This window comes from Leptodactylus fuscus, chromosome 8, assembly GCF_031893055.1.
Source record: "Leptodactylus fuscus isolate aLepFus1 chromosome 8, aLepFus1.hap2, whole genome shotgun sequence".
Taxonomy (NCBI): domain Eukaryota; kingdom Metazoa; phylum Chordata; class Amphibia; order Anura; family Leptodactylidae; genus Leptodactylus; species Leptodactylus fuscus.
Genome location: NC_134272.1, coordinates 60867677 through 60891454, shown reverse-complemented (window position 1 = coordinate 60891454; position 23778 = coordinate 60867677). Strand labels below are relative to the sequence as shown.

General features: G+C 43.2%; 1 protein-coding gene across 4 annotated transcripts in view; it reads left to right on the top strand.

The window, feature by feature from the left end:
• The first annotated feature begins 300 nt into the window (after positions 1-300).
• CCDC141 (coiled-coil domain containing 141) overlaps positions 301-23778 on the top strand; it is a 101128-nt gene continuing 77650 nt past the window's right edge. For all 4 annotated transcript variants that reach the window (XM_075286070.1, XM_075286067.1, XM_075286069.1 and 1 more), the window contains exons 1-2: positions 301-545; positions 14537-14659. In XM_075286070.1, coding sequence (XP_075142171.1) covers positions 444-545; positions 14537-14659 — 225 coding nt within the window. In that variant the 5' untranslated portion in view covers positions 301-443. The remainder of the gene's footprint in view (positions 546-14536; positions 14660-23778) is intronic.

Here is a 23778-nt window from a genome sequence, read left to right as displayed (position 1 = left end):
GCAGTAGACACTGCCCTTAGGGGTCAGGATAGCCCGCAGCGCACTGTACAGTACAGCTAGAAGAAACTATCTCTAGAGGATCTCACTGATGTGCACGGGGAGCAAATTTAGCTCTTTGCTTTTTTTTTTTTTTTCCATTTGCTTGTCCAGAAGCCGAGGACTATGGGCGACCTCCACATCTCCGATAGTATAGTACAAGTGCAGAGAAGTTAGGGGTGTGTCAGCTCACAAGCCGGAGGATGATAAACTCAATGGGACTATCTATTTTTAACCTGCTGTTCTTTCCTTCTGCTCATGTATCCAGGGCTGGCCGGGCTTTCTCCTCAATGATTCTAAATATCCTTGGTCACTACTTTTACAAGTGGTCGCTGTAGAGAGGAAGGCTCCTTTAAATCTGATACACATAACTGGGAATAGATTGTAGGCTCACGCTTTGGGATATCATGTCCGACGAAGGGAATCCGACTGGACAACTATCAACTACCACAGTCAGCTCTGTTGCAATCCAAGCCGGGGAATCTAGAATTATCATTGCTATCCTTAAGGTAAGCACCCAATGGTTAACACTTTCTATGCAGGACGTTATCATTGTGTATTATCCCTAAAACACTGAGGGCTGAGTTACCCTTTGAATACTCATGACCTTCACTTCTGAACTGTTGCCAGCAATGAAGTAGTTAATCAACGGTATGGCTGCACGCTGGCCTGGTAACTGTATCGCCCCTGATGATATTTTGGAGGTGTCAGTTTTTAGATAGTCTTTTATGTCACATAGTATTATTAACCCCTAGCGTCTGGGTATCACTGATGTCACGGGCAGAACTTGCACATGGCCACGTCGAACTTTGTTTGTGAAATACACCGGTCTTCAGGAATATTCCCCCTCTGGGTAACCTTTGGATCCCATCATGGGTTTGGCAGCATTTTTTTTTAATTCTTATGAATGAATGATGTTCGCAATAAACCAACAATAACTTATCAGAAATTGGCTGATATTTCTAGAATGCTGTATATGGGATATTTAATTTCACATAAGTACCCGTTAAAATTCAATGGGGGATATTTATTATATAGGTTAGACCAGATATCTGGCGTAAAAAGTGAAACGTTTTTAAATGGCACTTAAAAATTGTTGCAACTGGCGATTTTCACAAAAGTGGCAAACGAGTTGCGCTACATTTACTTTACACTGACTTATAGGCACCTTCCCAGCGGAGAGGTTTTTTCTGCCTCCAATTCATTTGAATGGGCTTTTCAAGGCAGAATCCACCTGAAGGTTAATACCCCATGGGACAATACGCAGCATTAAAGCGCTGTGGGAAAAAACGCGGTGGGAATGCATCGCGGTTCTTTCGCGGTTTTCCGCAGCGCTTTAAACAGAAAGTTGGAAGAGTTTTCCTCCACGGACTTTCTGTTACAATTATGTCTACAGGAAAGCCGCCGGCGTTTCCGTAGATATAATTTACATGCTGTGATTTTTACCGCAAAGTGGGCATGGGATTTACATGAATTCCATCCACTTTGCAAGTATTGTAGATTTTTCCCGCGGCGTTTCCGGCCTGTGGGGCCCTGGCCAAAGATGGATCATGATACTTCTTTTTTGGAAAAAATAAAAAATAAAAATGAAATTAGCGGAAAAAAAAAATCTGCCTGACTCCCATTTAAAAAAATGAATGGGAGAGCTGATTGGAGTTTTTTTTAAGTGGATTCGGCCTGCAAAAAACTCTGTGTAAACAGATCGTAAAGCTGCTCATGCATATATCAGATACATTTTGGCTGGAATGGGCTATTTTGGCTGAACGTGATTGATCAATTATATGTAAATGATCATGTTATCATGGCAGCAATACAGGCCTATACAACGGATTTGGGGTGCAGCGGTAGCAGTCTCTCCTAGGCCCTGGTGCATAAGTGGGTCCAAAGATCCGCTGCCACCGAAGAAGACTATTTTAAAATCAAACATGGGAGCAGTGTTACGGGTTTTGCACTGGGTAGCAGGAGCATCAAGCTATGGCTTTCTATGGGAGCTATAATCCAGATTTACGCTAGGTTCACACTAGTATTCGGGTCTCCTTTCTCAGCTTTCCGTCTTCTGCCTGCAGAAGACAGAAAGCTGTCACAGCGGGTTTGGCCGTGAGCGGCGGTGAGCGTTTTATGTTCTCCGCCGCAAAACCGATTTTTTAAAACTGGACACAGAGTACTGCATGTCTGACTCTGTGTCGATTTTAAAAAAACACGGTTTCGCTGTAGAGAGCATAAAACGCTCACCGGCGTTCACGGCCGGACATCTTTCAAACCCATTCAAACTAATGGGAATGAAAGAGTCCTGCAGGTTTCCGTCTCCTGCCTCTGTTTTGTGCAGGAAACGGAAACCTGCAGAACCCAGACCGGGCGCTGATGTGAACGAGCCCTTACTTTATATTATTTATCCTGTATATGTGTATAAGGGCTTTACATTGCTGAAACAGCTTCAGTATGTTAAAATTTAGTGGTCATCATTGCCGTCATGATCTGGGTCCCGGGTTGTGACCGATGGCTACATTTGCATGGAGTTTGTATTTTTCTCCAGTTTCTCCAAACAATATACCGATGGTTGGCTTTGAAGTTATCCCTAATCTATGCTATGTGTACAAGATATTACATGGCCCGGGCCCACAACACACCCGTCATCACAGCTTCCGCTTGGAAAGTGGAGAGGGCGGCACTAAACAGAAAAAGTTGAAATACTTTTTCATGCCTTGTTCACCAGAAAACTGGTATGCTAAATCTCCCCCAATAGGTATACATTATTGTCCGATCCTGGTAGATACAAACTGCTTATATGGCTTCCAATTTTGTGGTATTAAATCGTATGTTGTAGCTCTGTGCTATCCAAGTCCTAAATTCTGGACCGTCAGATTCTCAGAAAGGGATTTTCATATAATGATGCAAAAAAAAAAAAAAAAAAAATTCCGTCTTCTAAAAGACGTCAAATCCCATGGGTATTTTTGTAGCCTGAGATCCCTGCTTAGAACTGTTTACAATGGTGAAAATGTCTCGAACAGACCCACGCTGCAAACAGCTGCAGCAAGACACAGCAAGGGAGGCAAGGACTATTTTAAGTCAGAATGGAATGGCTTAAAATAGTGTTTTCCTGGTTATATCTGTAGGCTGGAAATCACGGCAATGGAGTCATGTAATAATTCGGTGATAATCACTATTCAGTGTTACTCCTGGTTTCTGTAAGAGATTTCCACCTTGTATTACAATATTGTCAGACGATTATAGTTATACACATGGCTGTAGCAAACTAGGCCAAGGAGATGATAATAGAGAAAGATAGACAAAATGCAATGTATTTTACTAAAGGAAGTGTAGCAAGGTTTGATACATACAACAAGCCAAATACCGTAATTTGTACACCGCTCTGGTGGTCCTCTGACCTGCTGCCCTACATGTATATGTCACACGTCAAGTCAAAGATCACAGATAGACAAAGGTGTAACTGCCGTATGCCTTTTAGAAGAGAGAGACTTTTGGGGCTCCCTCAGGGTCCTGGGCCTGGTAGTGATCTCTACTACGCCCTATAGCTACACCTGCAGGTTGAATGATGAAGACCCCCCCTCCTTTGCTGTAAACAATAGCCATAGTACATGCAACCTGGAACCAGGGTACAGGCCTCAAGTGCCCGGTACTGGCAAATACTATGGAAGAAATTCAGAATTATATTATATTATATATATATATATATATATATATATATATATATATATATATATATATATCTCAGAGATTAATCATTACAGGCAGGGTTGTAACTAGCAAACACTTGGCCCCATAGCAATCTTTGACTTGCCCCCTCTCCACTGCATAGTGCTCTCTTTCCTGGCTCCCACATAGTATAACACCCCATTCACACACACACACACACTATAAATGTGCCAAAGTGGCCACTTCACACCATATAATGTTCCATAGCAGCCCCTCCTCACAGTATAATGTCCCATAATGGCCTCTCCATACAATATCATGCTCCATAGCTGCCACCACATAGTATTATGTCGTATCATGGCCCCAACGGTGATTGTTGTAAATATTCCAAAAATTTTGGGTTCATCAGAACCTAAAATTTTGGGGTACACCACCCATAAACTATTATTATACTCTGGGGACTTTCAGATCCGGGCCAGGGGAGCTAACAAACATAAAAACCAGTGGTACTCACCACTTCTGAGCTCCGTCATGATCCTCTTCAATGAGGTCCCAGACGTAGGTTACTCCGCTGTCATTATGCGTCATGGCACCAGCCTGACTCACGTAATGTCTGTGATGACACTACAGAGGCTGAAGACTGTATGGAGTCACACCGGAGTGCAGGAGAGGCGAGGAACACTGGTTTTTATGTTCGCTCACCTCCCCTAGTTCTCCTCCAATCATTATACTCTGGGGTCTGAAGAGGTGCACAAACCATCAATATGACATTTGCAGCTCCGTAGCACGGGTCAATATCATGAAAATCTTAGTCATTAAACTTGTGGCTACTATCCTTGCTCCGTCATGACGTGGTGTGATCGGTCTTATCCTCAACATAGGTGAAACCAAAGAGACAACAACAGAATTTGGTCTGAATTAAGGTTCAGGAGGTTGAAAGGGTCTTGTCCTATAAGTATTTGGACATCTACCTAGATGACAAACTTGACTGGAGGTGAAATGCAGAAAAGGTATACAAGAAAGGGGCTAGTAGACTATTCTTTTTATGGCAGCTGCAGTTCATGGTGGTGTATGTTCTGTATTTTCTAATAATCGGTTATTGCTGGGGCTATGGTGTAACTGCTTTGGGGAGAGGGAAGGCAAATATAAACAGAATCAACAAATTAGTCAGGAGGACAGACCCTTGCTGGGGCACAAGTTCAATGGCTGAGACCTTAGGAAAATTGAAATCCATTGTAGGTAACCCACTGCACCTCCTTAGAGGGGTTGTTTGGAGAGTATTTATTGGCTTACATGGTCCAGCAAAATGCTTTTGATGGACTTGGGGGTTCCAGAGATATCACGACCCCTGGGTCAAGTGATTGGAGGCAGCGTTCACCTAACTGCATCGTTCCACCCACTCCTCCTCCAATCTCACAGGTAATGAATTACCTGTGCTATGGAGGCTAGCTTTACAATAGTCAGCATAGCCCCCATAGCACAGGTAATGGAGAACATGGATGAAGGGAGGGCACGGAACAACCAGGAGAGCCAAATGTTGCCTCCGATTACATGACCCAGGGGCTGTAACGTGTTCAGACCCGCTATGCCTCTGAAGTGTTTTGCTGTTAAACTTTGCAATCCACTGGCCCTTATCTCTTGGTAGGGTTAAGGATAAATGGTAGATGCTAAATAATCTAGTGGGCTAAAGGACCTTTGATGATGTGAACACCAGGTGATCAGATTCTTGTGTGGGCAGAGCTATTCTGGATACTACAGGACAGTGTGGTGTTACACAGAAAGTGCTGGGAATGGAGGTTGATGGAAGGTAAGTAGAAGAGACAGCATGTGTGAGCAAGAGGGGGAACTAAAAGCAGATGAAGGGTGCAATTAAAATAGTGGCAGGTGTAGGCGGCAATTAAACTAGGGGTAGGTGAAGGGGATGACATTAAATTGGTGGCAAATGAGGGGGCAATTAAACTTGGGGCAGATGAAGGGGGACATTAAACTGGGGACAGATCGAGAAGTTGACATTAAAAACGGTGTGGGGGCAGATGGAGTGTGACATTAAACTGGGGGCAACTGAAGGGTGACATGTCTGCCTCTAGCTGCCCCCAGTTTACTGTCCCCTCCAACTACCCCCACTGTTTAATGTCACCCTCCAGCTGCCTCAGTTTAATGCCCCCTCTAGTTTCCACCAGTTTAATACTGTGGGGCAATTGGAGGGGAACATTATAATGTGGGGCAGATAATGTTAGGGTGACTGTAGGAACATTATAATGTGTGGGGACACATGGAAAAATGGATGACAATGGGCGAATCAATGTAGAAGTTGGTGGAGCTGAATTTGCCACGGTGTACAAAGCACGCAGCACATTTTATCCATCTTTCTGTCTTTGAAAGTTGGGAGGTATGCTAGTGTTCTGGTATTCACGTAGGGCGCCCCAACAACTAACTGTTTGTCCAGACTAGTGCCCACCTTTAACTGTATACAGTCTATAGTGCGACTGTGATTATGTTATACATGTTATGCTATGTGTTGTACAGAGCCATTAAATAGCTAATTTCCTTTTGGGATCCATAAAGTATCTTATTCTATTCTAATGTCAGCAGTGATGTCCTGTTTATGTCATGTGGCCATGGCAGGCTATCATGGAGGTGACGGCTATGTAAATAGTACAACACTGCTGAGACCAGTCACATGTCCCTTGTGAAGATGTCCCTACTGAGGCCTAGGAGTTGCTGCAGTGACATCAACGGTGTATCACTGCATGACATATAGTACACAGAGACCCAGTACCCAGGGAACCCAGTGTTATGGCCAGCTTGACTAGAATACTCCAATCTGCATCAATGCTAAAAGAGTTTATGTTTTTGGATAACTGAACACACTTGGATAAAGAAAAATAATCAAAATACATAGGGTGACAGCACTGATTAGATTATGTATGTTATTGGGCATTGCAGACTGTAGTCAACTATGATTTCTACTGTAGTAAGATAGAAAGAAAGGTATACGGGAACAGACCCTCTGACCCATGTAAAAAATACTCACATTTGGGATAAGTTAGTGGACGCCTATGGCAGTACATGATTGTAAAACAGCGGAGAAGTAGATTTATGAACCATGACTGCCATGTGGAAACTAAATAATCTCCTTGTTCTTCACCCATAGTATGACACCCCGTGGGGTTTCCTTTCTCTGGTGTTCAATGCACTGCCTTGGATTGTCATTCAATAATGAAGAGCCAAAGTTAGGTTATACTGAACAACTGAGCAGTGATTTCCACTAGTAGACAGCGGTTTTCTGCATAAGACATTATCACGGGTACATTAACCCTTTCAATTCATTGCACCCTGCAAGCTGAAGTGGCACAATTATGGAAAAATATAGCAAAACCATCCAAGATGCATTTTTAGTTGTGTAGAGATCTGAAGAAAGTAATGTCTGCTACAGAGACACATTTTTTTCATTCAAGACTGCACTGGTCCATGCCGAATATTGGGGAATAGGAACAGTGGCTGGTGACATACTATGGTCTATTAATGCTTTTTATCCCTCTCAAATGGAGAGGAGACACATTGTGAGACAACAATGTCCCCTGAGCGACATTGACCATTACAGTATACTATAATGTTGTGCCAATCCAGAGCACAACCAAAAAAGGTTACTGAAATACAGGATTTACGTATTTATTACAGAACCATTTTCAACATGACACTAGAAAGTCCCATCTTTTCTATACACTGTTTTGCTTGTTTGCTTTAAACCCGACCAGGACTTACAGACCGATTCTCATTTATTAGACCTCAATTGGCATCTTATACACTACTAGTAATATCTGGAGCAGAGGTAAAGTCATGAACACAGTCAGGTGCAATAACCTGTAATACAAGGAAGAAACCAGGGAATAAAACAAAAAACTAAATCTGGGGTCTGGGGTCAAAGTCAGGAAGTAAGTCTGCAAGTACTAGATGATATGTCTGAAAGAGCAAAACAAGGATAACAACCAAAAACAAGGTGAGGGTCAACATCCGGCTCATAATACAATAACTAGAACATAAGAAATCACAGGCAACCTTTTTAGGCTGATTCTTGAGTATAACCTATAGCCCAATGTCATCAGAGGGCTCTACTTGCTATGATAACCCAGTAAAGCCAGTGGTTGGCACCAGTAAACATGCTGCCACCAGTGGGAAATCCTCACGGGACTATGGAGAGATGAGTAATAGAGATGAGCGAACACCGTTCGATCGAATAGGTATTCAATCGAATATCAGGCCGTTCAAGGTAATCGTTTCCAAACGAATAGCATGCGGCATAAGCAGTAAAAATTCGTATCCCCCTCTCACCTTCCCTGGCGTGTTTTTTGCACCAATAACTGTACAGGTGAGGTGGGACAGGAACTATGACAACGGAAGCATTGAAAAAATTAGAAAAAATCCATTGGCTGCCAAAAACATGTGACCTCTGACTTATAGGAATAGCCAGCGCCATCTTTGTGACATTTGTGGTGAGAGATGGGGAGAGAGAGAGAGATCTTCTGAGGGCTAGAGAGGATTAGTTTCTAGTAGGCAGGGAAAAACTGAGGAAAAACAACAGCTCTTTTCAGAGCTATATACTGCAGGAAGAGGAGTCGAGCTTTCCACGGGGTGTCCACCCAAAACAGGAATACAGAGCAATTCAGTCCAGTTCTATACGCTCAACCCAGCTTTCCACGGGGTGTCCCCCCAAACACCTAACAGGGATACAGAGCAATTCAGTCCAGTTCTATATGCTCAACCCAGCTTTGCAGGCGGTGTCCCCCCAAACACCTAACAGGGATGCCCTCCTCGATGAGACGTCAAGATGGTTTTCGCCGCTGCACCTGGGCCCAGGCATGGTCGTGTGTGATAACGGCCGGAACCTGGTAGCGGCTCTGGAGCTTGCCAACCTCCAACACGTTCCATGCCTAGCCCACGTTTTCAATTTAGTGGTGCAACAGTTTTTAAAAATGTACCCCAATTTACCAGAGCTACTGGTGAAAGTGTGGCGCTTGTGCGACCACTTTCGCAAGTCTACAGTAGCCGCTGCTAGCCTCTGAAGCCTCCAGCAACGCCTCCATCTGCCAGAACACCGGCTGTTGTGCGACGTCCCCACACGCTGGAACTTGACGTACCACATGTTGAGCAGAGTGTGTGAGCAGCAGAGACCCTTGATGGAGTACCATCTCCAAAACCCAAGGGTTCCTCAGAGTCAGCTCCCGCAGTTTCTGCACCATGAGTGGCCATGGATGAGTGGCCATGGATGGCAGACTTATGCGAGATTTTGCATGTCTTTGAGGAGTCCACAAAGAGGGTCAGCTGTGATGATGCACTCGTGAGTGTCACAATCCTGCTCCTGTGTGTGATGTGAGAATCCCTCATCGCCATCAGGGATAACGCATTGGACGCTGAGGAGTCGGGCATAGGAGCAGTACCATCCCAGCAGGATAGTCAGGGCACACTCCTGTCCGCCTCACAGCGTATATTGAGGGAGGAGGAGGAGGATGACGAAGTGGCAGATCTCATTGCCACACAGGAAGCTAGCGGGGAAGTTCAGTGCGTCCCATTGCTGCAGCGCGGTTGGGGAGAAATGGAGGAGGAGGAGGAGGAGGAGGAGAAAGAGGAGGAAATGGAGAGTGACCATTCCGCTGGGGGCAGCCAGGTCATGCCAAGTAACACTCTGGCACACATGAATACATGTTGGGGTGCTTTTCAATTGACAAATGCATTGTCAAAATCCTGGAGAGCAGCGACTACTGGATTTTTGCAATCCTCGACCCCCGGTATAAAAATAATATTTCTAATTTTATTCCGGTAGAGGGGAGGGCCAGTCGCATCAGTGATTGCCACAAGCAAATGGTGCAGAATATGACGGAGATGTTTCCATCAACTCTCATTGGCGGCAGAGAGGAGAGTTCCTCCAACAGGCTAACAACTGCCATCCGGTCCGCACCCGGCAGGGGCACACTCTTCAAGGTCTGGGAGATGTTAATGGCACCCCCTCGCCAAACTACCGCCACTGAGGGGCCTAGTGTCACCAGGAGGGACAAGTATAGGCGCATGTTGTGGGAGTACCTGGCCGACCCCAGCCCTGTCCTCACCGATCCCTCTGCGCCCTACACTTATTGGGTCTCCAAGTTGGATTTGTGGCTGAAACTTGCGCTGTACGCATTGGAGGTCCTTTCCTGCCCTGCCGCCAGCGTGCTTTCGGAAAGGGTCTTCAGCGCATCCGGTGGCATAATTACAGATAAGCGTAGCCGGCTGTCAGCTGACAGTACTGACCAGCTGACGCTGATCAAAATGAACAGCCACTGGATAAACCCATCATTTTCATGTCCACCGGTGTCAAGCACCCTGACATGAAGTTTCATGTGTGTGCTCACTCTCTACAATTCCTCCTCCTCCTCATACTCCTCCACCATTAGTGTTGCACAATTCTACTCCTACTAGGCTCAGTCCACCCGGATTCCCCCAAAATCTGCTGGTTAGAGTCTCAATCCACCCCGATTCCCCAAACTCTGCTGGTTAGAGTCTCAACTCACTCCAAGGGCCAAAAACACTGCTGGTGCAAGGCTCAACTAAGTTAAAGGGCCTAAAACTCTCCTGATAAGAGGCTGAAATGACCTAAAGGGCCCCAATCTCTGCTGGAAGCTCAGTTTCTGGGCCTCTAACTTAATTTGGAAGGGCTCACGTTAATGGCCAGAAAAGTGAATTTTGAACGGTCTTACCACATCACACACACAATGACAGTTCAGGGTGGGGGCTGTTGGATTTCCCATTGCCTATTCCATCTGTGGTTGTCATGGGCAACGCGATTTAAAGGGGTGCTTGTTAAGGTTTCATTAGAGTAAAATTTGGGTTTCTGTTCATCCAATTGGGGAGGAGAGAAGGTTTCCAGGTATTTTCCCACTTTGATAGAGTTTTTTTTTTTTTGAGTGTGGAAAGTTTGTAGTTGATAGGCTGTGATGTTGGGGTAAAACAGTGACTTGGGCTTGTTAGATGCTCCCAGACATGCTTCCCCTGCTGTCCCAGTTGCATTTTAGAGGTGTGGTCATCATTTGCTGAGGTGTCATAGTGGACTTGGTGACCCTCCTGAGTCGAAATGTGGGTTCTCCTGAAACAAAGCATTTTTCCCCATAGACTATAATGGGGTTCGATATTCATTCGAATAGTCGAATATTGAGCAGCTATCCGAAATGAATAACGAATATTGAATATTTTACTGTTCTCTCATCTCTAATGAGTAAGACTGCCAAAGTTAACCCATCATTTTTAGTAAGTCGACACATGTCCATAATGGGCAGTTCAACCTTTGTGAAAACTAAAATGGGGATGTCCAGGCTAGGAATATTGATGACCTAAGGATAGAAGCAGCTAATGCACAGAGAACGAAGCAGGAAGCAGACAGCTCCATTCTCTGTGTACTGGCTGAACCGAGTCACTTCAGATTGTCTCCCATCCAAGTGAATTACAACCGAACGAAGCTAGTCTGCGGCCTTCAACGAATGGAGCTGTCTACTTCCAGCTCCATTCTCTATGTAGTGGCTGAACCAAGGCTCTGCAGATGGTCTCCCAGTCAAGTGAATTACAAGTGATCTACACTAAGCTCTTCTGCCCACTATAGAGTATGAAGCTGTCTGCTTTCTGCTCTATTCTTTGTGTTTAAGCTGCTAAGAACAGCTCATCCACGATGGTGTCAGTTGTGGAACCCCCACCGATCTGATATTGATCGGCATCCTTAGAATAGGTTATCAATATTTTTAGCCTAGAAAACACCTCTAGAACTATAAAATATACATAAAATCCCTTGCAAGAGCAAATTGAGCCCTTGTAATAGCTACAGTATATGTCTTATATATTGCAGGTGCTCCGCCGGCATTGTAATCACATTTTACGGGAGAATGCTCGCGTTTGATGACATATTAGTAGCCAGTTAATAGACTTGTTACAATAAGAAGCCTGATGGAGCGTAGGATCCAGTGGCAGAGTCACATTAGTGTTTAGTCTTGACTTAGTGCTATTACTGTTCAGTGTTAATCCTTTCGTGAACAGTCCTTTTACGCTTATGATTTATTTACACCCGCTCTTCTCATTTCCTCCAGCAGTTCAATTTACACTACAAGTACAGATTGCGGTGTAATAATATTTTGGTACTTGAGTTGATGTAGAAAACGTTCCTCATTTGTGAATTTGCAGAATCGAAAAAGGTTATAGGTTCCCTTTAAGCACAGTAACCCTCATTGTTCACAGATTTACAGTACAAGGAGAGGATATAGATGCGCTGGAGACATAGTCACCCTCATCGTTCATGGATTTACAAAGGCTATAGGGGCTCTTTAAAAGGGTACCCGAGTTTTCATCAAAACTTGAAATAGCTACAGGGTCTGATCAGCTGTTTCAGTAGATCACAGCATTTGGACAAGTCTTAACTGCTCACCAAAGAAAGCACTGTGCACTGTATAGAGACTGTGCTTAGTTTTGCATCTCAGTCCCTTTGACTTGCATGGGACTGACACCATGTCACTGAAGAACAAACAAGAGTACAGTAATAAATAGCTAATCTGTAGGAGTCCCTAAGGATAGGTCATCATTATGTTAGTCGCAGAAAATCTCTAAGGTATTCCTATCCATGGCTGACCGTAGCTATATGCAACCCATACAGTCACATAGGGCATCTGTTACAAGACAGGTGCCTGCCATGGGCACAAGTTTAAACCCCTGCCAGTCCCCTGTCCAAATCCTTGAAGAGCATGTAAGCTTTCAAATAATTTTCAATTTTCTGCCAACATTTATGCCATTAACAAAATGATATAACAACAACAACAACAGCCTGCCTGTAGACCACTTCTGCCTGGATGAGCAGGCTCTTGCATAATGCAGGAAAGATGAGGCTGGGGCGGGGAAGACATGATAAAACTTAGAACAGGGTTCTGGTACCATAAGAAAGAGGAGAACCTCTATCTGTATTTCCAGGGATGATGATAATTGATGACACTGCTATATTATAGACAATGACAATCTAGAATTTTTTTCAGTCAGTAATATCTCTGGAAAGACTACATATGTGATCTTAGTATTCTATGAAAACTGAGGATCTCATGTTTCAAATAACACCAGAACAACTGTTCTTTTTTTTCATAATGCTTGAGATATAACTGATTGAAGTCCCTTCCCCAGCTTCAGCTTTCCTGCATTATACTAGAGCCTGTCTATCGGTACTTCAGTAAGAAGTGATGTATAGATCTCTGCTGGCAATAGAGAAACAGACAAAACAGATTTCAGTGTAGGTTTTCACAGAAAGGAGCCAAAATGTTATACGGACCCAAATAACAGACAGTAGTGCGAACTAGCATTACTGGTACATTATTTACTCTGCTTGTTCAGATCCTCTTTTTATTCACCATGTTTAGTTCTTGTACTACATTCATTTACTCTTCTTGGCTCTGATGATTTTCTAGACCCTGTGGGATGAAATTTTCAATAGAAAGAACTTTGTCATTGGCCGTCGTAAATGATTCTTTGCATCATACCCAACTATTAACACTTATCCCCTGTCCTGTGGATTGGGCATGAGAGTTAGATTGTTGGGGAGCTGACCATTAGGACTCCCACTAGTTTCCAGAATAAAAGTCTGGCCATCACTCCATTCACTTGTATAAATCTAAGTAAATGTTGCCGTTCACGGAAAAAAGAAGCGAGCTGCCCTTTCTTCAGGCGGACTCCGCGGCTGATTCAGCCCCATCGTCTGCCTCGCGGCAGCTCCCTCCGGACTAAGCCCATTCATTGGGGCCTACTCTAAGGGGACTGCGTCACTCTCAGGACCAAAATCTGCCAATCCGCTCCCCATGTGAACAGGGCCTTAAGCCTACCTTATTTATTTATTTATTTACATTTTTCCTCCAGTCCTTCTTTAGACTCTACTACTTAATACCACACATAATGCCAGCCCTGATTTTGGTGAGACAATCCTGCAAACTGGACTACAAAGGGCCAGGGTTTATGCAAATTTGTCTCAATGGGAAAATGTAGGAGGCATTTCTGGGTCAAAATGTTCCAATTTTCAATATTTGAAGGTTGGTAAATATGCTAACAAGAGGTTAAGACGCTAGGAAAGAACACAGGACAAGAACTATGCATTTTCATGAGGTTTGGTGACTACAGGACCAGGTGAGAAAATAGCTGAATAGAGTAGTAGAAATTGTGTGTATAAGTGAATACCATAATCCATAAATACAATATGTGAGAGTGTAATAGGCAGAGTGCTGGAGTCCCGATATATCGCCTCCAGGTTTCTGACATATTTGTGGTCCGGTGCAGGTCATGAGTAGGCTTCACTGGGTCCTGAGCTCATTACTGGTCCATAAAAGGCTGCAGAGCCTGCACTTCAGGGCAGATCCTGGGAGCAAGAGGAGGCGCCTGTGCCTGTCCTGAAATACTGAGAGTCTTCTGAGACAGTATTGTGCTATTTTGTTTGTTCATGTGGTTGGTAATAAGCCACATGTATAGTTAGTGTTATATTGTTTAGTTAGTGCTTGGACGATCAGGGTTTTGCTTAATGTTTTTGCCTGAATTAAAGGCAAATAAACCTGTTTGCACAAGATATTGTGTTCATGTCTCTGACTGGTTGGCCCAGTACCATTGCTGCTTCCGAGCTACCTTCACCAACAAATAATATACTATACTATACATGTACATGTACATTGGTCACTTTTTGCTAAAATAAACTTATTTAAAGAGTACAGGGCTGCAGTCAGCGACAACAATGGAAGCTAAATAGTACTAAAAAGTAACAAAATAACTTTGTATCTACAGCTCATATAATAAAATGGATGTGTTTTTACAGAGTGGAAAACTAGTCCAGTTGCAGCTGGCAGAAGCCATTCCAAATTTACTAGAGATTGGAGAAAGCCAAGATGAAGCCAAAAAGCTGCTCCAAGACCACAGTGCCCTTCTCTACAAAATCAAGGTGAGAGGACAAGGTGTCCATAACACAATATCAATTTGTTTCATCACTTTAGTCTTTTATTATTTGCCTATTTCTAGACAATTCCTTTGTCTGGGTCTGAGGTTTGTGTGTGCCATCACTGGTTGGTATCCTAATTTACTATGTAGTTGTCAGTTTTCAGTTGTTGTATTCTGTTCACTTCATCTGGGTTTTAGAGATGAGCGAGTACTATTCGAAACTCCCATTTCGAATAGCATACACCCATAGGAATGAATGGATGCAGCCGCTTCCATTCATTCCTATGGGTGTGTGCTATTCAATACGGCCGTTTCGAATAGTACTCACTCATCTCTACTGGGTTTGGAATATTGCAGCTTTATGTCATGTGTGCGCTTTTGACTTTTCACACCTTTTTGCCGAGGTTCCCCTATCATGACACCCCAATGGGTACCTGAGTTTTCATCAAAATTTGAAATATCTGCAGGATCTCACTGGGCAATCTGTTTTCTGGCTTTATAAGCTTTCATAAGTGTTTTCCTTACAGTTTGGTCCAGAATTTTGGTCCAGAACCACATGCTATATTAAATGTGACTGATGTCAGGCTCACACTAGTATTCAGTTCTCCATCATTCAGGTCCTCACGGGGATAACCCATCTGCTAAAAAAGAAGTTACCCATGGACACCCACAGACCCAATATACTATAATACAGTGGTGTAACTAGGAATGACAGGGCCCCGTGCAAAATTTTGTCCACTATGGCATAGTGGCCCCTACACACAGTATTATTCTCCATAGTGGTCCCTGCACACAGTACTATGCCCCATAGTGGCCCTTGCACACAGTACTATGCCCTGTAGTGGCCCCTGCACACAGTATTGTGCCCCATTGTGGACCACCCATGAACAATTATTATATTCCGGGGTCTTTTCAGACCCCAGAGTATAATAATCGGAGACTCAGGGAAGGATACAAACATAAAAAATCACTGTTACTTACCTCTCCCTGACTCCAACGCACTCCCCGGTGATGTCGGCCATCTTCAACGATGGAAAAGACGTCACTTGAGCTGGGGCTTTCATCGCAATGCATAAGGAAGCAGGTCCCAGGCCATGTGACGTCTGTGACGTCACCAAGTAGGCCTGGAGTCTTCCGGAGCATAGGAGAGGTAAGTAACAGTGTTTTTTTTTTAATGTTCCCTCATTTCTCCTAGCCCATTGATCATTATACTCAGGGGTATAATGATAATATTTGCAGGATTTGCGGGACCGCAGCCTCACTAACCAGTCCTGATTCCTGCTCACAGCGGCCTCTGCAGAAGAAGTAAATAGGGCCCATTACCTGCTTGTGTTACTCCAGCAGGTAACAGCCTATTAAAAAAAATAAATAAAAAATCCACAGCAGTAGCGGCTACCGCCGGGCCCCCTGATGTCCTGGGCCCTGTGGCAGCCGCTACTGCTGCTATCCCGGTAGTTATACCTCTGCTATAATATGTTCCACGGGGTGAGCCACTGAAATTTTGCTGGTTTTATACTGAAACCAGCTGAGTAAAAAGTCCTCTGTGCAGGACTTCTCTCCACCGATTTTTAGATGGATTATCCAATTGCAAGTGATTTTATTACTTTCTAGATGTCTATAAGGTAACATTTGTGCGATCTGTACATAAAATATTGAAATACAAGTCTTATTATCACTGACCTCTGCTATAATACTAAAAGATTTAAGACTGACCCTTCGCCATGTATTCTCTTATGGCCACATATCCTTAAATCCATAAAATCATAAAATATACATTTGCAGTTGACACAGTTGCCATGTTCACGACTGATTTATGTCGCTGCTGGGGACTCTGACACAGACTGTACAGTACTTGCCTGTCAATACATACAGTAAATTCAGAGAAGTAAAACCCGATCCCCTTCCGTAGTGAAAACAGTACATGCGTCTTGCCTGCTCTGATCTTCACGGTGAACTCTGACCCTACAAAATATTTCTTCCAGAATAACTTGGTTATTTTTATCTAGAACTTGGTTTCCAAGGCTTCATGACATTATAAGATTAATTACAAGGCCATTGAGGATTTTCACAACGTCTCCACTTCTGTCTATCATCTCCAGACCAATATAATGATTGAGAAGATAAAAAGAAGTCGACAGAACGGTGACATTTTCCATGACAACCAATTAGATTCTAGGGATTAGTAGTATTTCTGCAGAAAGCCTGTTCGTTTTCCTGCCCTGCTTCTGAAATTGGGCATTAGTTGTCTGGAAACAGCTAGAAGAAAACGTCTAAAAAGAGTCTTTCAGTTCTGAAAATAATGACCATTCAGTTCATTAGATGTACAAAGAACAAGGTGTAATATAGTATTTTTTTTTTCTATGATGTACCAGACACATGACCAGGTCACCGAAAAGGAGTGCTATGTCTCAATAAGGAGACACCACTCTGAGGTCTACAGCCCTGCTAAGAATTTGAGGTAAAGGACAGGGGCGTAACTACCGCAGAGGCAGCTGCCACAGGGCCCGGGCCATTAGGGGGCCCGGTGATAGCCGCTACCGCTGCGTTTTTTTATAAGCCGTTACGGGCCCTATTTACTTGCCGATCCTGGCTGGGCCGGGATTGGTAAGTGACACGCGACACCGCGGGCCCCACAAATACTATCATTATACTAGGGGGTCTTTGCAGACTCCCCCCCCCCCCCCCCGAGTATAATGATCGGCGGACCGGGAGAGGTAAGGGAACGTAAAAAACACTGTTACTTACCTCTCCACGATCCTGCCAGGCCTCCTTCCTACTTGTCTGACGTCTCTGACGTCACATGAACCCGGCCTGCCTCCCGGGTCATGTGACGTCCGACGTCATAGAAGAAGGATGGCAGCAGAGAAGACAGCATAGTTTTTTAGTTTTTTTATTCCCCCGGGTCTCCGATTATTATACTCTGGGGTCTGAAAAGACCCCAGAGTATAGTAATTGTTTATGGGTGTCCACTATAGGCTATAATACTGTGTGCAGGGGCCACTATGGGAAATAATACTGTGTGCAGGGGCCACTATGGGAAATACTGTGTGCAGGGGCCACTAAGGGATATAATAGTGTGTGCAGGGGCCACTATGGGGCATAATACTGTGTACAGGGGCCACTATGGGGGATAATACTTTTTGCAGGGGCCACTATGGGGGATAATACTGTGTGCAGGGGCCACTATGGGGCATAATACTGTGTGCAGGGGCCACTATGGGGGATAATACTTTTTGCAGGGGCCACTATGGGGGATAATACTGTGTGCAGGGGCCACTATGGGAAATAATACTGTGTGCAGGGGCCACTATGGGAAATACAGTGTGCAGGGGCCACTAAGGGATATAATACTGTGTGCAGGGGCCACTAATGGACATAATACTGTGTGCAGGACATACTAAGGGACATAATAGAGTGCGGAGGAGGGGGCCGGTCGAGGTCTTCGGCGTCGGTGTCGGCTGGGGGGGGGGCATGTCAAAAGTTCGCCACGGGGCCCCGCCATTCCTAGTTACGCCACTGGTAACGGATATGCAAATAAGACCTCCTCGGAGGAAAAGAAGAACAGGTCAGCCAATAATACTTTTCTCTTGGGTCTTCCACAGATTAGTTTACTGTAAGGGGTCACTTTATTGGGACAGGCTGTGATCAGCTTATTGCAGATACTTTTGTAGCCAAAATTGGATTGTATATAGCAGAGAGTCTGTCAGAAAAAATTTCTTTTATTGCAAACCGCTGCTCCATTGCTGAGATATTTCGACTTTTATAAATATGGAAATTAAGTGCCACAGGCTTTAGTGGCGTGTAATCTACAGAATGGGCTTAGGTCAGCGCTGCAGATCCCTCTGAGGTGTGCCCACCACAGGATGAAGGACAGCCCTCTGTCCTTGCTTGTATTTCTGAAAGTCTTAGGCAAGTGCGGGGCAGTGCTACAAGTTGAAGCGGCGCTTCTGGGTGCACTGTGATGTCACTGGGCATATGCGGTAGCGTGTACCGAGATTTCCAAAGAGTTTCAGAAAGTTGAGCAAGGACGACAGGTACAAAATAAGCTAAATAAAATACAGCCTCAACTTCAGGCAAAAATGACAAACAAAACCCTGCTCGTCTGAGAACTAACTAAACAGTATAAGGCTAACTTTATGTGTAACTTACCATCAGCCACACAAACAAATACCAGACTTAGGTCTCACCAGTCTCTCAGGAGAGACTCAGACACCTCCTCTCGCTCCCAGGATCTGTCCTGAAGTGCAGGCTCTGCAGCCTTTTAGAGCCCAGGATGTACACCTGCGCTGAGGCCTACTCAAGACCCGCACTGGACCACACATATGTCAGAAACCTTGGGGAGATATACCAGGATTCCAGGACTCTGCCTGTCACCTTCTCCCAATATATACAATAAATAAATGCTATATTTTACACCCGGATAACCCCTTTCATGTCCTCTAGGATTGTGGAGACGTACATAATAATATCCCCCAAAGTGTGGAAATAAAAATAATGCAAGTTATACTTGCCTACATAAAACTTCAATGGAAAATGATAAAGTACTGGACTTTCATTGACTGGACCAGTCTCAAGCTGGAGGAAAAGAGCCAAAAACTGCATTTCAGGAAGTAAGAGCGTTTCATTCATATTACTGCTGACATAATATGGGGTTGACAGTCTGTTTTTGGAAACGTTATTTTTAAAGAAAACATATCCACTTGGAATTGATGCTTTCTGACAAACTGGAGCACAAGCTGCCAAATTTATCAACTAAACAGATCATTGCCGTCCTGTACATCTTAAGTAGAAGGACAAAGAAGCACTCTGCATTTTCCTTCTAGCTAGTTCTGGCTAAAGACATCAGACCGAAGGACAAGAGGCACAAAAATATGATCAATTGGGACTCAGATAGAATATAACTGGTTGGACACAAATGATAAGTGTGAGTAAAGGTGGCAATGTAGGCACCAGTAGAAGGGGAGTTATACTGGGGAAACCCAGTGGGACAATGCAGTAAAATGTTTGCTATAGGGCCTAGTTTTTCCTAGTTAAACCCTTGCCTCTGATGTTTCTGAAAACTACTAATGCCAATTAATGTATCAAAAAACTACCCAATGATAATGTCACCTTCAGGTTTTAGGTGCTGTAGGGGAGGTATCTCAATAGCAGCACAGGTGTGGATCCAATCAGTCAAATACAGGAACACGAAATATGCAGCAAAACAGGTTTATTTAGGAAAAAAACAAAAAAACAGGAAACCTTGACTTCAGGCACAAATGAGCAAAACAAAATACAGCCTTAACTTCAGGCAAAAACAAAATAAAATCCTGCTCGTCTGAGCCACTAGCTAAACAGAATGGATAACCTAACTATACATGTGGCTTACTACCAGTCACACAAACAAAACAAGCACAATATAGTCTCACTGGACTCTCAGGGTTGCAGGACAGAACCATACACCTCCTTTCACCTCATGGAACTGCATTGGAGTGCAGGATCTGCACCCTTTTCTGGCCCAGTAATGAGCCAAGGACTCACACTTGGAGCTGAGGCCTACTCAAGACTTGCACTGGACCACACAAGTAAAAAACCTGGAGGAGATATAGCGAGATTCCAGCACCCTGCCTATCACCTTCTCATAGTGCTTATTCAATCTAACTTCTTACAGTACTGGTGTAGTAGGACCGAGTTAACCCATTTGAGCAGGCCAGCACTAGAGAAGGGTGCTGTACTACAGAAGGGTGCTGTCTCATGCCCATTTGGATTAACAGGCACATCTTGCATTTTGAACATGGTGGAAAAATACTTTAAATAGGAGGAATCCAAGATATAAAATTGGTGTCCTCTCTGGTTCTTGATCATTGGGGCCTTAAGGGCCTTGGAGAACTTATAAAACTTATACAACCTTGCCAGGTCAGGTCCATAAAATATAGGTGCTAGACTGTCATACAGATGTAGACGAATTAAAATGTGACCTGTGTTTTAGTGAACACATACGCTACTTACTCCATGCGTGATTTTATGAAATTGGCACAAGGATGGTAAATTTTGGGCCATTTAATGTCAATAATAAAAAACAAAAAAATAACTGATTTTTGTGCTCTTTTCTGAAAAAGTTAAAAAGAAATTTGTGTGTTGAGAGACTTACGGTAATTCCCGTGAATCTGACAGTGACAATGCTTTTGAAGCAGACCATTTGGCTAAAATGTCAGTCTGACTGTGCTAAAAGTCACAACTGTGTCAATGTCCCAGTTATCTTATTAAATACTGTGCTGCAATATTGTGTGCGTCCATTTGGTGCCTTAAGACATTATTTGTACCTGAACTCAAACAGCAATAATAGCGTCAAATGAATTTTATATAACTTGCTGTACGGTACAGACAGCAAGATTAGGGGTAAATTGGTCTAATATTTCAGAGATTTAGGGACATTGCTAATGGGTTACTTGGAATATGAAAAGGATTTGCTTTTTTTCCAGAAACAGCTCCCCTTCAGATTATGAATTGTGTCTGATATTGCTGCAGTCAATAGTCCCAATAGTCTTAAGCAGTTACATAAATGTTACAACGTTAACAAAGTTGAAAAAGACACAAACGATGGATTACTCCAATAACGTGAAAGTAGTGTTCCTATAGGATCCTGAAGAGTTGTTCATGGATAGAGATGAGCGCACACTATTCAAAACAGCCGTTTTGAATAGCACGCTTCCATAGAAATGAATGGACGTAGCCGGTTAAGCGGCCGGCCGCCAGCAAAGTCGGCGTGCCGGCCGCTTCCATTCATTTCTATGGGAGCGTGCTATTCGAAACGGCTTTTTCGAATAGTGTTCGCTCATCTCTATTCATGGTCAACTCAATCGCAGGCCCTGTGGCTACAAAACAATCCCAAATCATCAACCCTTCCACCACAAGCATGGCTTGTGCGGATATTAAGCGTTTCTGAACTCTTGGAAACGGTCTACCTCTGACTGGCACTCAGAATCACGCCCCTTTGACTGTTTCGGCCTGACACCGCCCGCCTGACAGTACAGAGCCTAAATAGAATATGCGGCACCAAAACTAACTGCATTGCTCAGGAATTGTTTGGGCTAGAGAAATTCCAAGTGGAGCAGTAGCTATTAACATGCCAAGAACTGGAGTTGGTTCCGGTAGTGAAAAATAATCTTTAAGATATGCCGACATGTTCTTTTCTAGAAAGAAGAAGCTTTCTCTTGGCAATCATTTCAAAACACGCCATACATATTCAGTCATATACTGAACATTAAACATTACAATTGAGTCTCTGGGATGTAGATCTTGGATTGTTTTTGCAATTTACTTGAGCATTTCACAGTCTGACTTTGCTGGACTGGTACTGGATTCTAAGTCTTGTTGACAGACTCCCTTTATAAAGACAAGCCATCCAAGGCTGCATAGTAGTCAGTGAACCAAGCCTAGGTCTAATTCCGAGAGATATGGACAAAATTGGAAATTTTAGATGTGAAATTATTTTGAAGCTCCTGCATAAAGGTTCCATTTTTTGTCTTTTCCCTCAACATACAGTGAAAAAAAAAACACTTGAATTTTTAAGCTGCTTGTTGATCTTTTCTACTCATCTTGAACCGCAAAGATGAGAGATCTTAATTTCAAGGTTTATTTGATGTCATTATTCTCGCACGCTCAGTGTGAAGTGTCAGGTATGATGAAAGAACTACAAATAATTTCATAATCACATTATCATTATTCTTTCATGTAGATTTCCAAACGTATCAGACTTCAAGCTGTTTCTTTCAAGTCTTAAAGGAGCTGAAATCTACTTTGAAAATACAGAGTTATCTGCTGGTTTGAGGAAATGTTAAGTACCTTGCAGACAGGCTAGGAATGGCTTGTGATTAAAGAGAGTTGTAATATAATTGCTGCAAATAAAGAAGTCTCCTGACTTACTAAGACATATTACAGTAATGTGCGGCTGAAGTAGGTTTTACTGGTTTTACTGGGTACTGGAGAGGTATCATAAGTATCGGACCAGTTACATGCTAAATAAACTAGATTTATGCGATTTATGCTTTAATATAGTATGCCAAAAATGCCCAAACTATATATATATATATATATATATATATATATATATATATATATATATATATATATATATATGTTGTGAGAGAGTGAAGGGTGTGGTCTGGGAAGACAGGTATGTCTCAGCTAGGCAGCTAAAGGGTGTTTGGTAAAGACCCACACCAGGGAGGTCAGCTGACTAATCAAGGCCTGATATAGTCTGTTTGTGAGGACCAGCAGTGTGGCTAGTCCTCACACACAGACCTGTCCAGACCAAATCTACAGAGCAGGTAGTGCCACCAGTTGTTGTTACCAAGGTGGGAGAGTGGTAGTCCTGTATAGTCAAGGGAAAGTGTCCTTATGTTTAAAGTTAGTTCTCAGCCGAGAAGGGTTTTGTTTTGGTTATTTGTGCAAAAGCAGTGAATGCACTACAAGTGAATAAAGTCTGAACTTGTGTGCAACCCAGTGTCTGTGTCCCTGTTTCCTGCACTGCTACAAGCACCTACCTGAGCGATTCCCCACAATATATATAAGAATAGCAAATATTTATCCCATATAGTGAATGCCGGTGAGGGGGAAAAATATTAAAATGGCTAAATAGCTGGGGAGTTTTGCTGCTGTGGCTCCCAGTAAAATTGAATAAGGGCCTATTCACACGGAGTAAAATGGCGTGTAATTTGGAGTGTAATTTTTACACGTGTAAAAAATGTACACGTGTATTTTGGAGTGTTTTTTTTTTTTTTTTTTTACACGTGGCGTTTCAGTAGCCTTTACGGAGCTTTTTTTGGAGCGTTTACGGAAGCGTTTTTTTACACGTGTAAATGCTCCAAAAAACGCTCTGTAAATGCTACTAAAACGCCACGTGTAAAAAAAAAAAAACCACTCCAAAATACACGTGTAAAAATTACACTCCAAATTACACGCCATTTTACTCCGTGTGAATAGGCCCTAAAATATTATACTTTCCCTAAATTCCATAAACCAAACTATGTAAAAAAAAAAAAAGCCCAAAAAGAAAAACCTCATAAATGTGATGAGACATTTTAGAATTTTTTTTAAGGTTCTAAAACATAAAAAAAAAAAAACCTTCATAAATTTGGTATC